Source organism: Dama dama, chromosome 17 (assembly GCF_033118175.1).
Source record: "Dama dama isolate Ldn47 chromosome 17, ASM3311817v1, whole genome shotgun sequence".
NCBI lineage: Eukaryota > Metazoa > Chordata > Mammalia > Artiodactyla > Cervidae > Dama > Dama dama.
This window is the reverse complement of record NC_083697.1, coordinates 28,701,876-28,720,097: the sequence shown is the minus strand read 5'-3', so window position 1 is coordinate 28,720,097 and position 18,222 is coordinate 28,701,876. Positions and strand designations below refer to the sequence as shown.

Here is an 18,222-nt window from a genome sequence, read left to right as displayed (position 1 = left end):
CATACTCTAATTAGGACATTCATTACACAGAAAAGACTTCAAACGTGAGTTTCCAGCCATGGAGGCCAAAAACAAATGACAATCAGGAGAACAGCAATTGAAGCAAAAAGTCAGTGATACACACTTCAGTTACTAAACAGTGAGACCTCTGAGAGATGGTGACCCTCTCCTCGAAAGCACTGACCTGCCAAAGTTTAGAAAGCAGGCAAATTCTTACTCTAACATCATACTCTTACACCCTTTCTGAAAAGCACAGAGTCATTTAAGGGAAGAGTTACAAGCCTGAGCTCTCCCATTTCCTGAACTGAACTCAACTTCAGAAGACACCACCTCATTCACAGACAGGTCTGTGAATTCACTCTAGGGCCCCTAGAGTCTCTGAACAATATCTCTCTGTCCAGTTTAAGCATCCCAGAGAGGCTATTTCACTAGCATCTACTCCTGCTACTGCTGCTAAGTCGCTTCAGTCGTGTCCGACTCTGTGCGACCCCAAAGACGGCAGCCCACCAGGCTCCCCCGTCCCTGGGATTTTCCAGGCAAGAACACTGGACTGGGTTGCCATTTCCTTCTCCAATGCATGAAAGTGAAATTGAAGTCGCTCAGTCGTGTCCCACTCTTACAGACCCCATGGACTGCAGCCTACCAGGCTCCTCCGTCCATGGGATTTTCCAGGCAAGAGTACTGGAGTGGGGTGCCATTGCCTTCTCCGATCTACCCCTGATTCTCATTCAATACCCTATCTCTGGTTGATGTTGATAAAGAGTCTGATCAGGGAAACCTGACCAAGACTGCAGTTCCCCGCAGGAGATGATGAGCATTCATCGAAACACATGGGGAAGAAAGCCCATGATCTGCACTCACGGCTCAAGAGCCTCACCCAGCGAAACTGCCCTTTTACTTTATGACTTTGCCTCATTTTTGACCCAAAACTTTTGTTCATATCATTAACTGAACTTGGCTTCAAATCACCTCTAGTGGTTAATTACTACGCCTTAATTTTTTTAATGCACCAAAATAGACAAAATAATTCAAACAGCAAGTACCACGTCAGCCATCTCACCTGTTGCTCAACTGAACAGGTCCAACTGACAACCCTTCCTACTTGTACTTCTGACTCGACTCCCTTTCCCCTCAAGACACAAACAGGGCAAAATAAAGATGATCGGGTGAACTTGGAGGGGAATCAGTAAAGGGACATTTTTAAGGTTTAGCTGGGTTAGACTTTCCCACATTTGAATTCTCCTAAGCAGAAGAGGTGCTGATGTAAATCTCCTTTTGTCCTGGGAAGTCCTCTTAAATAAATTCAAAACTCTAAGCAACAATTAGAAGACATGTGGCTGAAAGCGGGGCTTCGCAGGTGGCACTAGTGGTAAAGAACCCACCTGCCCATGCAGGAGATGGAAGAGACACAGGTTCGATCCCGCGGTTGGGAAGATCCCCTGGAGGAGGCAACCCACTCCAGGATTCTTGTCTGGAGAATCCCATGGACAGAGGAGCCTGGTGGGCTACAATCTATAGCGCCGTACAGAGTCGGACATGACTGAAGCAGCTGACCACGCACACACGTGGCTGAGATGTCCACACGTGAATCTATCCCCTCGTTTGCCTGCTTTTGTGACCGCACAGAACAGGACTCATAGTGAGGCTGCCTCTCAGGCTCCCCGAAGATTGTGAAGGTGGGAGAGGTGGCCAAAGGTCAGACACTGGCAGCTGAACAGACTCCCCTCCCCGGAGTCCTGCTTGGGTTTACGGGACGCCTCCAGCTCTGTGCTGACCCAGCCTCTCCCCACAGGTTTGGCTTGTCTCTCACACCCAAAGAATGCTAAAACACTCACCCAGAGAGGACCAGGAAGGAGCCTGCCAGACGTCATTCAGCTGCCAATAAAGCGCCCCCATGGTGTGCCCTTTTCCACTCACTATCTCGTTGCGACTGCGACGGTAGAATTCAGTTTCTGTTTTGACACACTGGGCCTGCATCACCTGATTCGGGGGAAAACGGTAAAACACGGGTGTTTTCAAATGAACTTATTTATGAAACAGAACAGACTCACAGATACAGAGAGCCGACCTGTGGCTGCCAGGAGGCGGGGTGGGTTGAACTGGCAGTTTGGAGTTCGTAGATGCAAACTATTAGACTTAGAATGGAGTTAAAAATGAAAAGGTCCTGCTGGATAACACGGAAGGGCTTCCCTGGTTGCTCAGACAGTTAAAGAACCTGCTTGCAATGCAGGAGACCCAAGGGCAATCCCTGGGTCATGAAGATCTGCTGAAGAAGGGAATAGCTGCCCACTCCAGTATTCCTGCCTGGAGAATTCTAAGGACAGAGGAGCCCGGCAGGCTACCGTCCAATAGGGTCACAAAGAGTTAGACACGACTGAGAGACTAACACAACAATAACAATAGCACAGGGAACTATATTCAATATCCTGTGATAAACCATAACAGAAACTACGAAAAAGAACATATATAACTGAATGACTTTGCTATGCACCAGATACCCACAGCATTGTAAATCAACTATAACTCGATTTTTTAAAAAAAATTATTCAAGAAAAGAGAAGCTTAATCCATTTCAAGACAAAAACAAAACCTACATAGGTGTGTTTGTTTGAGGTAGGCTGTCTAGATCTGAGAAAATAAGAGGCTTGAAAAAATTGGGGAATTTAATTAGCACTCTACATACTATTATTATACTAGATCTGCGACCAACCCTATGAGAAGCTCTTATTTATAATGGCTAGGTTTGGGGGGAAGCATGGTGTTTGGTTTATCATAACAATGGGTAATCATGGAAATAGGACGGTGTAAAAGTTCTTTGCCACTGATAGTGGGGGCAGTGACAGAAAACAAAGACCACAGAAAACAAAACAGAGCAAATGCTTTATGTAGTCAGATACTAAATTTCGGGCAGTGAGCAGTTTTACTAACACGTTTGTGGCTATTGGGAAAGGCCAGCCACTCCAGTATTCTGGCCTAGAGAATTCCATGGATTGTATAGTCCATGGAGCCACAAAGTCAGGCACAACTGGGCAACTTTCACTTTCACTTTGTGACTATTAAGAAAATACCTTATAGGAAACAAACTTTATTATGACTGATATTGTCAAATTCCTAACCCCTTTTTTTCTAGTCAAGCAATTGTTTTTATACATGACTTTGATAATGTAAAACTTATGAGTGCAATTCCTTCATCAGAGCAGAACAGATGGTAATACTGCAACAAGTGGTAATACTGCAACAAAGAGACAAGGAAATTTAGTTTTTGTTTAAGAGCACAAAAGAACTTCATATACAGCCCTTAATTACTGTCATCATCACTGAAAACCCTGTCTTCTTTACTGCTGCTGTTACTGACACTGCAAGTATCACATCTCTTAGCTTGGAGCTGTAGTTCAGAAAGGCTCACAAAGAGAAGGTCAGTGGCCTCATAGGAGAGGTCACCAAGGAGAGCCTGGAGAGAGGGAGCTTCAAGGAAAAGGACAGTCTTAAAGTAGGGCCTGGGATTTCACAGAAGAGGAAAAAGAGGGACGCACATATGGCCACTGGAAGACTAAGCTCAGAGGCCTTCCTAAAACGAGAAAAGCTCCAGTGAGGCTAACACCTTTAGACCGAGGAGGGCTGGCTAGGGAGGAAGTCACAGATGAAGTCAGAACTTACATGAGGCAGAGCTGTAACACTCCAGAAGGGTAAAGCAAAGAGAAACCACGGCCATTCAATAAATATTTAATAAGTACCTACATTATGTGTTACATGCTGCTAATGGTAAGCCACTCTCCCAGCAAAAAAGAAACAGCCCATCCTCCTGGAGCTTACTGACTTGTATAGAAGACAGGCCTTACCCAAAGAATCACATAACTATATGGAAACTTTGAACAGTCATGAAGGCTAAGAAAGAGAGGTACACGATGTTAGGAGCCTGAACAGCAGGGGAGATGGGTCTAGCTGAGCAGTGGAATTGGCCTCAAAGTAGAAAGAAAAAGAAAGGGGGCAGAATTCTGCAGCCAGAGGGGACATGCATGATGAAAGGAGAACGCACAGCCAAGAACTGAAAGAAGGCAAGGCAGCCGGAGCCCAGAGAGCTGGGAGCAATGGAAGCAAGCCTGGTGGGGTGCAGGCCCCAGAGCTGGGAAGGTTTGGAATGCATCCTAAAGGCAACTGCAAGTCACAGAAAGCTTTTAAGCTAAAGGGTGAAGTGATCAGACCTGCATTTCCAGCAGGCGACTCTGATCACTGAAAGCAGTCAAGAAACTAGAGTGGATTTAGGGAGATCATTTAGAAATCTATTACCAGCTTCTAGGCAAGAGATGATGCTAGCTGTGAGCAGATAAAAAAATGCCTTTCCCATTCAGGAAGCAGACCATTGGGACCACAGCAATGATAACAGGCAAATAACACTCCAAAGAAAGTAAGAATCTCACAAAGAGAAGGGGGAGGGTGCCAGCTCAAAGGACCACAGGATACTACCTGAATCTATCAGTCTATCACTAAGTCAAGGAGTGAAACAGAAAAATAGGCTGAAGAACTATGATCTATGACAGTCAAGTTAATCTGCAATTATGAGCTAGGCTGGGACCTAGGACCCTTTACTGGAGTACTGGCACCTGACAAATGTCTTCTCAAGCAACAGAATACAAAGGAACAACAAGGAACTAAAACCTACCTCAGAAATGCACAGTTGGAGCAAATTACGAACAATAGGATACAAAAAGGCCACAAATCAACCATTCATTTCTGAGATGCTGGGAGCAAAAGCAGTGTACCACACATGACCTCTGCACACAGCACCACCATGGGGGTGGGCAGACCACCTAAAACTATGCCTCCCGCCCAACTCACCAATCGGCCTCCACCCTCACCCACATTTTAGGAGCCAGGGAACCTGTTACTTGTTTTCCCTCCCTCATGCTGCAGCACAAATCTCAACAAAGCCTTGCTGAATTCTCATAAGACCTCATCAATTTCTATTGATTAAAGAGTCCATACCCAGATGAGTAACAGCTAGACTCGGGATGTCTATACAAGTTCCTTATAAAAAATAAGGATCTTATCTGAGCTAAACTAAAGAAGACAGAGAGTTATCTACATCTAGGCCTGGAAAGCTAGGCACAGAGAAATCAAGTTCCTTCATTAAATGTTCACTGTTTGTTATCAAAATCATTGTTGTAGAAAAATTTTTATAAAGTTCTAAATTTTAGAAAATAAAGCAGGCAAGCGAAATCTCATTGTTGCAGAAAAATTTTTAGAAAGTTCTAAGTTTTTAGAAAATAAAGCAGGCAAATGAGATCTCAGTAGAGACAGGGCAGCAGCAGTTAGAAGCCACGCCTACTGCAGATCCTACATCATCACATCAGTATAGAAAGCAGTCTTGGTATTGTTTAAATTTGATAATATCTTACTTGGACCCCCAAAGAATGTCCCCACCAACCGAGCGAAAATTGGCCCCTGGGCACAAAATCAAGCCAGTCCCTGCCCTGCAGCACACACACCCGAGGCTTCTTGTTCTCCTCCTGAGATTCCTGAGCAATCATCACAGGCTTTATGGACTGTGTGTGAAGGGGTCATGGGAAAAGATAAGGAAGCCTTCATCACACCAAGCAGTAACACGTAGAGAGAGGCAGTCTGGTCACCAGACAGTCCAGGAGTGCTGGCCTAGCCCCGACAGGCTGAGCAGGAGCATCTGATGGCGACCACCATGGACACTCTGCTTTGGGTGCTGGCCCACAATTCTGGAATTCCCAGGACCTGAAGTATCGTCAAAGTTTGGGCCATTCCTGATACACCAAGAGAGCCAAAGAACCTGCAATACTCTGCTATGGGACTTCATTCTGCGTGGACTCGTGAGCAGAAGGGAAGGAGAGGTGTCACTCAAGAAATTTGGGATTAGAATCGCTTTCCTTGCATCCAGGTTTATAAAACAGGGTGAACAGGAGAAAAGTGAAAAACAGAACTTTGAGGTGGGAAACAAAACATCAGTGTATACCAGAGTAGGAAATTAGTTCATCTCTTTCTGGCAAAACTACAAGCTTTGAAGACAAAGCCATACTCATTGAAACAGTCATGCTCATGCTTAGTTAGATCTAACCCAAAGGACAATTAGATGCTTTACTGATGGCTTTGGTAGAGGTGACCTGCATTTTCTGCAAGGTGAATTTAAGCTTCTTTTTTGGGGGGAAAAAATGCAAACAGCAACAATTTCTTTTCTTTACAACAACCCAAATTCCTTCCTGATCTTTGTTAATATGTATTATAACTCATCATATTGTAACATAATGTAACATATATTGTAATATTTTGGCCATCTGATGTGAAGAACTGACTCATTGGAAAAGACCCTGATGCTAGGAAAGGTTGAAGGTGGGGGAAGGAGACGACAGAGGATGAGATGGTTGGATGGCATCACCGACTTGATGGACATGAGTTTGAGTAAGCTCTGGGAGTTAGTTATAGACAGGGAAGCCTGGCGTGCTGCAGTCCATGGGGTTGCAAAGAGTCTGACATGACTGGCAACTGAACTGATCATAACTCGTATGCATTTATAGTTTTGTATTCCACTCAGTTAATTTTCCCCTATGTACACTTCCATGAGAGGCATCGGCATTTTCTATATATCTCTGTGCTTTAAAGGGTTATGTAGTTATAGCTTGAGGAATCATTCTCCAGTGATTATAAGGCATTTGAATGGTTTACAGCTTTTTCTTTAAATACAAGGATTAAGAACATTTTATGTTCAAATTAACCTCTTTGCTTCTTGTGCTGTCTCTCTTGTCAATATATGACAACATAATGTCATATGTCAATATATGACAAAATAATATGACCATACAATGTCAATATGATGTGTCAATACACGACACATTTTATTTATTTATTTTATACGACACATTTTAAAGGCCTGGTTGCATGCTACTCTACTATGTTCCAATTGAGAGATTGCCATAAACTGGTAGCCTGCAGGCAGGGCTCAGCCCACACAGGTTTTAATTGGCTCACAGAGCAGGTACTTCTTGTCTCTAGCTGTTGGTATTGTAGTTTAGTGTCTTAACTCAGGGCCTGTATGCTCCATTTTGCCACAACCCCCAATATTCACACTCTCGTGCATTTAAATTACCTGCCGGGCTCCTACAAACATTTGAGGTTTCAGTCCCTAAACCATTCCAATTCTCAGAATCACCTGCAAAATATATTTATTTCTGTTTATCTAACCATTTCCGAGCTGTCATTTACCTTGTCTGGCTTAATAGATAAGCATTAGCAATCCTTTTATACTTAGAAAAAATTTTTAATGCAAGCAAGACTCCTAAGCCTTGCTAGGAATGAAAGAAGAGCACTAGGTAAGCCCTACCTCACAGCCAATCACACCGGAACTTCATGTGAAAGTGACGACCAAGGCTCTGCAGGGCCCTGGGTTCTGTCATGCACACTCTGGAGTACCCTCCACAGACAGCTGGTGCCATGCCTGGAACACGGATCTGGGTTTATCCAAACCAGTGGGTGCCAGTTAGGGCAAATGAATGACACCTTTGTGCATAAAAATGCAGAAGACCATTGCCCACTGTCCATCTTAAAGGGAAAACGTACAATCCTACTTGCTGGGAAAAAAAAATCTCTGCCAACTGCCTCTTTTCCTTTAAAAATTGTACCCATATTTGTACACTCATGCATTTTTCTCCCACAGAAAACAATCTTTACATGTAAGGATAAATGCTTAGTCATTTCCTAGGTTACTCAGGCCCACTGTTAGCAGACAAGTCTTATTTTAGTTTCAGAAATATGCCTATTTTCAGCAGCTCACTTGATTACACTTAAGAAATCAGTCTCCTCAGAGAAACACAGCATGGGAAAAAGAAATGGGACCAGGAGACCAAGACCTAGGTTCCAGTTGCCGCTATGCCACTGTGATGAAGGTTGCTGTGTACAAAACCCTGTTCTCCCTTCCTCCAGAGTGGCAGCGTTATACCTGGGTTACATGCTCAGAAGCACACCTCTGCCTTTGGAACTAGGAGTAACCATGTGATAAGTTCTCCTGATACAATGGTGTTTATATGCTAGATTTACTTAAAATTATCTTGACAATAATAATCTTCCTATAAAGCCACTTTTAAACTGGATATAACTCATGCCACACAACTTAACTCTTTTACAGTTTACAATTCATTGGTTTTTAGTATAGTCACACATTGTGCAAATCTTACCACTACATAATTTCAGAGTATTTTCATTATCCTTCCCCACAAAATTCTGTGTTATAATACAGTATAATACAGTGTTATTCCTGTATTATACTGCTCATTCTTCCCTCTCCTCTGCTTCTGGAAACCACTCATCCACTTTCTGTCTCTATACATTTGCCTATTCTGGACGTTTCATGTAAGTGGTATAACACAATATATAGAATACAATTTGTGACTGACTTCCTTCAGTTAACCTAAAGTTTTCGAGGTTCACCCACACTGGACTACGTACCAGGACTTCAAACCTTCTTATTCTGCTGGATACTATTTCATTGCATGGATATGCCACATTTTGTGTATCCACTTATTGGGTGATAAACATTTAGATTGTTTTAACTTTTCAGCTATTATAAACTTCGAGGCAGAGCTTTTTGTGTGAATATGTTTTCCATTTTCTTGGATACATCCCTAAGAGTAGAATTTCTGTATCCTGTGATAATTGTTTTAACTTTTGGGACACTGACAAACTTTTTCACAGTAGCTGTACCATTTTATTAATACATTCCCACTAGCGAACCATTTGAGGTTTCTAATTTCTCCACATCCTTATTGTGATGGTTATAACTTTATGTGTGAATCTGACTGGGTTAGGGGATGCCTACTCAGGTCACAAAGGGTCGGACTGAGCGCGCGCACACACAGACACAGCTGGTAAACACTATTTCTAGGTGTGTCTGTGAGGACGTTATCAGTGATTCCATAGACGAAGAAGGTCGGTCCTCATGAATGAGGGTGAGTGTCATCACTGGCAGCTGACGGCCTGAATAGAACAAAAGAGTAGAGGAAGGGTGCATTCTCTCTCTTGAGTTGAGACAAAGCTTCTCTAACTCTCCAACACTGGAGTTCCTGGTCACTGGACCCTGGGACTCCAGGTCTTAGAGCAGTGGTGCCTTGGTTCTCAGACTTCAAGCTGAATTATACCACAGTCTTTCCTGGTTTTCCTTCATGCAGATGGCAGACTGTAAGACTCCTTGGCCTCCATAATCATTTGACACAATTTCTGTAATAAATTTCCTCTTTTACATATCTATGTGCTAAGTCGCTTCAGTTCTGTCCAACTCTTTGTGACCATATGTACTGTAGCCCACCAGGCTCGTCTGTCCATGGGATTCTCCAGGCAAGAATACTGGGGTGGGTTGCCATGCCCTCCTCCTGGGGAATCCTCCAGACCCAGGGATCGAACTCACGTCTCTTATGTCTCCTGCGTTGGCAGGTGGGTTCTTTACCAGTAGGGCCACCTGGGAAGCCTCTATCTATCTATCTCTATGTATCATATTTGTTCTGTTTCTCTAGAAAACACTGACCAATATACTTAACCAATAATTGTCTCTTTTTTCTTTTTTTAAATCCCAGATATCCTAGTGGATATGAGTGGTATCTCATTAGTTTTGATTTGCATTTTCCTAGTGACATACTGGGCATCTTCTCATGTACCTACTTGGCCATATTCACTGGACAAATGTCTATTCAAATCTTTCACACATTTGTATATTAGGTTGTCTTCTTCATTACTGTGTTGTAGGAGTTCTTAATATGTTCTGGACATTAGATCCTTATTAGATACATGACTTGTAAATTTTTTCTCCCATTTCATGGATTATCTTTTCACTTCTGTGATAGTGTCCCCTGACACAGAAGTTTTTAATTTTGATGAAGTCCAATTTAATTTTTTCTTCAGTTGCTTGTGCTTTGATGTCACATCTAAGAAACTGTTACCTAATCAAAATTCACAAAGATTCACGCCTATTTTGTCTTCTAAGAGTTTCATACATTTGGATCTTTAATCCATTTTAAGTTCATTTTTGTTTATGTTGTGAGGTGGAAGTCTAAATTCATTGACATGTGGTTATTCAGTTATTCAAGCACCATTTGTTCAAAGCACTATTGTTTCTCCATTTTATCATCTTAGCCTCCTTGTAGAAAGTCAATTGACCACAGATGTGCTGATTTTTGGACTCTCCAGTCTATTTAATCAATCTATGTGTCTGTCCTTTGTCAGTACCACTGTGCCTTGATTACTGCAGTTTTGTAGTAAGTTTTAAAAGCAGGAAGTGTGTCTTCCAAATTTGTTCTTTTTCAAGATTGTTTTGACTATTCTGAGTGCCTTGCATTTCTATATAAATATTAGGATCACTTTGCTCATTTTTCCAAAGATGGTAGTATAAATTTTGATAGGAGTTATGCTGAATCTGTAGGTCAGTTTGTGGAGTTCTGCCATCTTAACAGTATTAAGTCTTCCAATCCATTAACACAGAATATCTTTCCATTTCCTTAATTTCCATTGCTAATGTTTTGTAGTTTTAGTGTGCAAGTCTTATATCTCTTCAGTTAAATATATTCCAACGTATTTCATTCTTTTTGATACTATTGTAGATAGTATTGTTTACTTAATTTCACTTTCAAACTGTTTATTGCTTAAAATATAACTCATATTTGTATATTGATCCTATATCCTGCAAAGTGGCTAAATTAATTTACTGGTTCTAATAGATTTTAGGTAGTTTTTATGGTTTTCTATATATAAGATTATGCATCTGCAGATATAGCTTTTACTTCTTTGTTTCCAATTTGAATGCCTTTATTTCATTTTCTGGCCTAATTGTGCTGACTAGAATCTCCAGTACAATGTTGAACAGAAGGGACAAGGGAAGGCTTCTTTGTCTTGTTCCTCATTTTAGGGAGGAAGCATTCTTTCTTCCACTATTAAATCTGATATTAGCTACGGGTTCTTCATAGATGGCTCTCTTTCAGGTTGAGGGAGCTCCTTTCTAGTCCTAGTCTGTTGAATTTTTTATCATGAAAGGGTGTTACATTTTGTCTAGTGCTTTTTCTTCATCTATTGAGATTATCACATATATAGTTGTTTTTCCTTCATTCTATTAACATAGTGTATTATATGCCACTGTTTACACTGTTTCCCTATCTATTTGCCATGAAGTGATGGGACCAGATGCCATGATCTTAGTTTTCTGAATGTTGAGCTTTAAGCCAACTATTTCACTCTCCTCTTTCACTTTCATCAAGAGGCTTTTTAGTTCCTCTTCACTTTCTGCCATAAGGGTGGTGTCGTCTGCATATCTGAGGTTACTGATATTTCTCCTGGCAATCTTGATTCCACCTTGTGCTTCTTCCAGCTCAGCATTTCTCATGATGTACTCTGCATGTAAGTTAAATAAGCAGGGTGACGACATACAGCCTTGATGTGCTCCTTTTCCTATTTGGAACCAGTCTGTTATTCCATGTCCAGTTCTAACTGTTGCTTCCTGATCTGCATACAGGTTTCTCAAGGGACAGGTCAGGTGGTCTGGTATTCCCATTTCTTTAAGAATTTTCCACAGTTTATTGTGATCCACACAGTAGAAGGCTTTGGCACAACATACTAGTGTGTAATATGCAATGTTAGTAATCTCACTTTCATTCCCTTTCTTTACCCACTCTACCCCCTAACTTAAAAGTTCAACATGTTCTGGATCCCCACCACATTTGCTTACCAAAAAGGAAACTGTCTCAGAGTAGCAGGTATCATCAACACCTGGGCCTACTGCATAGGCTGTTTTTTTTTTTCTTTGTTCTTATGATCAAGTCATTCGCAATGTAGTGGATAAAATGGATCCCTAAAGTACATCCCCAAACTTCTATTCCTCATTACATGCTCAATAAATATGTGAAGAATAAACGAAAGCACTAGAGGGGGCTATAAGCTAAGGGGTTAGTGAAGACAGTCCACAGCCCAGCTTCTTCTCTAGCTGGCTAGCAAGAAGCCATGGTGGTCGAGTAAGTCACCTAACAGATTTGTTAGTGTAGACAGTCCCCAAACTAAGCAGCGAGGTCTGTGACACAGCTTAAGAGAGTGTGCCTAGGTATGTAGGTTATTTGGAATACAACAGGTTAAAGTAGGAGAATGAAAAGTAGGGCAAGATTATTTAGGAACATTAGAAGAATTAAAGAGGTAAGAGCCTAAGGGATGCCTTTGTGGTTGTAAGATAAAGAGAAGCCAGGGAAGGATCTAAATGTAAAGAAACTTATTGCACAGCTTTCTCAGCCAAGAGTTTTCTGAAGAGTGCACACGAAATAAATTCCTTAATAGAATGTCTTAAAAATTGGCATGCAGGCAAGTATCTTGGTTCTTCAAAACAGGATAACAGATTATGAGAACAAGATCAAGAGGTGGGAGCGGGAACAGAGAAAATGGACCAAAGAAAGATTTACTTCTTGTATGTACACTAAAGATGACTGTTCTAATATGAAAATAGTAAGGAAAGAAAAACTTGTTAACAACATTTCCTAACAGTTCCTGTCTATACTCAGTCAAGAAAGTCCAACACTAAGGACAAAAAAAAAATCATAATTCTGATTTCTTTCATCTCAGATCCATCAAGTGTCAGAAAGTCTCAAGGTAGAACCAAGTCCAGTTCCTAGCCAATGCCTGATAGGAAGCTCATACTTAAAGGATCAGACAAAAGTCATCACCAAGAAAAACCACCAGTACATAATCCCACTGTACACCAGTTTCTGGGTTTCCCAGGTGGCTCAGTGGTAAAGAATCCACCTGCCAATTCAGGAGACACAGGAGACGTGGGTTTGCTCCCTGGGTCAGGAAGATCCTCTGAAGAAGGGAATGGCTACACACCCAAGTATTCTTGCCTGGAAAATTCCATGGACAGAGGAGCCTGGCAGGCTATCCATGGGGTCACAAAGAGTCAGACACAACTGAATGGCTGAAATCACACACGCTCCTAGCTGTGTACATCCAACGTTCATGAGTTTGGAAATAACAATCATTTCTGTTAGTTCTTTGAATGTGTTTTGAGGAAACAGAATAAAGTGACCATAATAAAATGAACAACTGGGAGGGGGAAAGCCAGCCTGAAAACAACAGCTGAAAAGGTTCCCACATAACACACATACAGGAATAGGGACCATCCTATTTCATATGTCAAGACTGAGATACTTTTAAAGAATACTGGCTATGAAAAAGTAATAAGGGTGAACTACAACACTTGAAAGGGGACAAATATCTGTACCACAACTTCTTTATCTTCTATCAACAGACACCTAGGTTGCTTCCATGTCCTCGCTATTGTATATAATGCTACAGTGAACACTGGGGTACTTGTGTCATTTTGAGTTATGCTTTTCTGGGTAAGTCAGAAAGAGAAAAACAAATATCATATATGAACACATATATATGGAATCTAGAAAAAATGGTACTGATGAACATATTTGGAGGGCAGGAAGAGAGATGCAGACAGAGACTTGGGGAAACAGTGCGGGAAGGAGTGTGTGAGACGAACTGATAGAGCAGCGTTGAAACATACATTACCATGTGCAAAACAGATAGCTAATGGGAAGTTGCTCTATAACACAGGGAGCTCAACCAGTGTTCTGTGACAATCTAGAGGAGAGCGATGAGGGTGAGGGTCGCAAGGCAGGGAACATGTGTATACTTAACAGCTGCTCACACTGATGTATGGCAGAAATCAACACAATGCTGTAAAGCAATTAGCCTCTAATTAAAAATTTTCACACAAGGAGAGGATATGTATGTATACTTATAGCTGATTCATGTTGGTGAACAGCAGAAACTCACACAACACTGTAATTATCCGCCAATTAAAAAAATTAGTTTAAAAAATTATCACCAAAAAAGGGACAAATATCAACAGAATCCTTAAACTTGTGTTCTATGAAGTAAGTTTATAAATTACATATCACATGAGCAAGACTTCTTGAACTAATACTAGTTGAAGAGTTAAAATTCTCTTCATCAGTTTGTTCCAAAAAAGAATACTGTTCTGGCTGACAGTTTTCTGTTTCAACTTCCATTCAGGGTTTTGTGTTTTTATACAGGAGAAAACTGATGAGAATAAGCTTGAATAAAAATTAGAACATTCTTAGATGCTGACATGCAAAAATTAAAACGTTTAATACATTACTTCAGATCAACTCATACGATTGAGATTAGGTTCTTCCCTTCTCTCTCAGAACTTGAAACAAGTTTAGCAGAAATATCAGATAAATGAGCAGCTGCTTTCAAATAGTCTTACTTGGTGCATTCACAGGTTCATGAAATAAAATAGGCAAATGTAAATATTAAGATGAAAATATTGTCTAAAATCCAGGTTGTTCTTTTCTTTAGGAGTTAAACATAACACAGATGTAGAGAGCAGGCATGTGGACATGGGTGAGAAGGGGATGGTGGGATGAACTAGGAGACTGGGTTTGACATATATACACCACCATGTGTAAAATAGCTAGCTAGCGGGGACCTGCTGGACAGGACAGGGAGCTCAGCTCGGCGCTTGTGATGACCTAGAGGGGTGGGATGAAGGGGAGGCAGGCCCACGAGGGAGGATATATGTATACACACAGTGGATTCACTTCACTGTACGGCAGAGACTAACAGTGTGAACCAATTATACTTCAAAAAAAAAAGTCAAACATACATTCATCACATAACTCAGCAAGTTTACTCATATATTTCTACTCGAGATAAAGTATGGGTACAAAGATGTGGATGCAAATACTCATATTAGTATTATTCATAATAGTTTAAAATGGAAAATAACCCAAATGTACATCAACTGATGAATGGATAAGTAAAACATGATCTCCATACAACAGGCAAAAAAGAGAAATGAAGTACAGTATATGCTATAATATGGAAGAACTTCAAAAACATTATGCTCGGTGAAAAAAGCCACATACCAAAGAGAGGTATTATATGATTCCAGCTATAAGAAATGTTGAGAAAATAAAATCTACAAAGACAGAAAGCAAATTAATGTTTGTCGAAGACTGGAAGTGAGAAAGGAGAGTGATCACAGATGGGTAGGATGGATCTTTCTGGAGTGTCAGAAATGTTCTAAAATTGGATTATGGTGATGGTCACATGACTCAACAAATATACTAAAAATCACTTAATTGTACACTTAAAACAAGTGAACTTTATGGTATGTCAATTATACCTCAACAAAGTTATTTTTAAAAAATCTAGTAAGGTGCATAATATAGTATGAACAGATCTTCAGTGTATAACTCGGTGAATTTTAACATATGTATACACCCATGTAACTAGCATCCAGAGAAAGACACAAAACTTTTTTTAGCATTTCAGAAGGTTTCCTTGTACCCTTTCCTAATCATAAGGCACCAACTTCCTCCACAAGAGTGGTTGCCACTGATGTGCTGTATATCACCTTGATTCATTTTGTCCACAGTGAAATTTCAATGTTTCTTTTGTTCAACATAATGTCTGTGAGATTTATCTGAGTTGAAGCTGATATCAGCAGTTCATTCTCTTTTTTATTACTGTGGAGCCCTCTTGGGCTTCCCTGATAGCTCACTTAGTAAAGAATCTGCCTGCAATGCAGGAGACCCCAATTCGATTCCTGAGTCGGGAAGGTACCCTGGAGAAGGAAAAGGCTACCCACTCCAGTATTCTGACCTGGAGAATTCCATGGACTGTATAGTCCATGGGGTCACAAAGAGTCAGACACGACTGAGCGACTTTCACTTTCATTCCACTGTGCACATATTCCACAATTTGTAAGTTCTTCTGTTAAAGAACATTTTGGTTGTTTCCAGTTTGGGGGTATTATGAATAAACATGCAATGAACATTATTTTAGATGTCTGTTGGCAGACATATGCACTTGTTTTTCTTGGGTACACAACTAAGAGTAGAAATGCTGATTCAATGAGGAAGCACAAATGTTTAGCTTGGGTACAAACTGCCTTAAAATTTCCCAAACTGTTTAGACAAATTTCCAGTCCTACCAACAATGTCTAAAAGTTCCAGCTGTCCCACCTCCTCACCAACAGTTGGTATTGTCAATCCTTCTAATTTTAGCCACTGTGCTAAAATTACATTGTGTACACAGTGTGTAGGAATATTCTGGCACTGCTCTAATTTGTATCTCCTTAATTAAGAATGAAATTGACTGTATTTGCATATACTTCCTGACCATCTGGTTATCTTCTCTGATGACATGCCTGATCAAGAACTGTGTCCATTTTTAACAGGTTGTCTTTTTCTTATTGCTTTACAGAAGTGCTTTATTCTAAATACAAATCCTTTATCAGATATACATACTGCAAACACTGTTCCCCAATCTGTGGCTTGCATTTTCTCTCTCTTGATGGTGGCTTTGATACACAGAAGTGTATAATTTAACGAAGTCCGATTGATCATTATTTTCCTTCATAGTATTTTTCATGTTCTGTTTAAGAAACTGTTTGCCTATGCCAAGGTCATGAAGATAATCTCCTACGGTCTCTCCTAGAAGCTTTATTGTACTACCTTTCCCAGTTAAGTGATCATTAATTAATTTTTGTATATGGGGGTCACAGCTCATTTATTTCCCATAAAGATGCCCACTTGATACAGTACTGTTTATTGATAAGACTATCTTTTCCCACAGATTGCAATGGCATATTGCACCAGTAGTCAGATGACTGTGTCCTACAGGAGTCTGTTTTTGGTCTCTCCTTGTTCCCTTGTCCCATTTTATTCTTGGCAAATGCTACTTTAGACTTAATTATGGAACCTTGATAGTAATCTTGAACTAGGGAATATCTGAATACACAATTTGTTATAGAATTCTGTGAGCTATTCTTGTAAGAAAGACAAATGCCAAAAATTTTACTATCTCAGGTTTTACCTGTCATCATATCTCTATTTTGAAGAAGATAATGTTTTTTTTAAATCAGCAAGATGAAACCCTGAATATTTTTCACCACAAAAGGCTTACAAACTCTATAGGATCTCTATAGGATCAGGTAGCTGCTGAAGCTTAGAATGAAAATGGCTTACCTGAGTAAGATAAAGAGTGTCTTTGAACCTGCGTAGTTGATCTGCACTGTGTGGGAGCTTGAAGTGAAGTTCAATCTGCTTAAGCATTTTATTGTTACCGTCAATCAAATGTTGCCGATGAAGTGCAAACCTGCTTTCGTAAGACCAGTCCTCTTCAGAGGAAACCTTTCGAGTAAAGAATAAGAGATTCAAACTGGGAAGTTAGAGGAGTGAAACTACCCTTTTCCAAATTGCTGGCAAACTTGGAAAATAATACACACTGGAAAAGAGCTTAAGGTTTGTTCTGGGACCAACCTCACATTTTAGGCATCATATTTGTTATTAGTGCAAGACTAGCCTTACTCTATATATTTGGTATTTCTATCAAAAGGCTTCTCTCATCAAACCATGTTTGGTTTTTTTAGAATATTCATTATGTACATTTAAAAATGTCATCTCATCAAAGCATGGAAACTGTCAAAACTGAATAATAAACTGAAAATAACATTCTTTTAAAACTGTCAATTCTTTAACAATAATATCACCAGTAAGATGATAATTCCTGAGCATATACTCATTTGTTTCTCACTAAATATATTTGATACATACACATTTAATTTTGATATAGTTGAAGATACAAACCAACCAATGATATTCTTTTCTGCTAATAATAAAACTTCTTTTCTTAACTTATAGAATCTTTCCTTTCCTTTGAAAAGCTATCATCTGATCAAGTAAAAAGACAAAAACAAATACCACACATTAGTAGTGTACCTTTTAAGGAAAAAAAAAGCAATAGTTCTGGCTTCTAGGCCTGTGATTTAATGAACTGTTAGCATGTGACAAAGATGTAAGACAACTGCTGGCTACATCTGAAAATATCAGAGTTTAATTTTAATCCAAGCTACACAGAGACTGAAAAAAACATGTTCTGCTCCACCCTGAAAAAACCCTGAAAATTAGAAAACTCAAAAATCCCTGCTCATAAAATATGACTTATAAGTCCCAGTGATCATGCACAGACCAATCCGCTTAAAAAGGATAAAGTTATTCTTTAGGAATTTATTTATACCAAAATACATGCAATGTACACTGGCCATACTTAAGGAGGGTGTTTTTCCGAACTGAATTAATTTTTGGAAAATGTTACCACCACACAGTTTAGAGAACAGTAATTACTCTTATTATTCATTTGAGA

At 40.1% G+C, this 18,222-nt stretch overlaps 1 protein-coding gene across 2 annotated transcripts in view; it reads right to left on the bottom strand.

Moving 5' to 3' along the window:
• Positions 1–18,222, bottom strand: part of MANBA (mannosidase beta) — a 131,250-nt gene that overhangs the window by 15,840 nt on the left and 97,188 nt on the right. For both annotated transcript variants that reach the window (XM_061164317.1, XM_061164319.1), the window contains exons 13-14: positions 17,046–17,210; positions 1,836–1,980 (exon numbers count right to left, since the gene is read on the bottom strand). In XM_061164317.1, the coding sequence (XP_061020300.1) occupies positions 1,836–1,980; positions 17,046–17,210 (310 nt within the window). The remainder of the gene's footprint in view (positions 1–1,835; positions 1,981–17,045; positions 17,211–18,222) is intronic.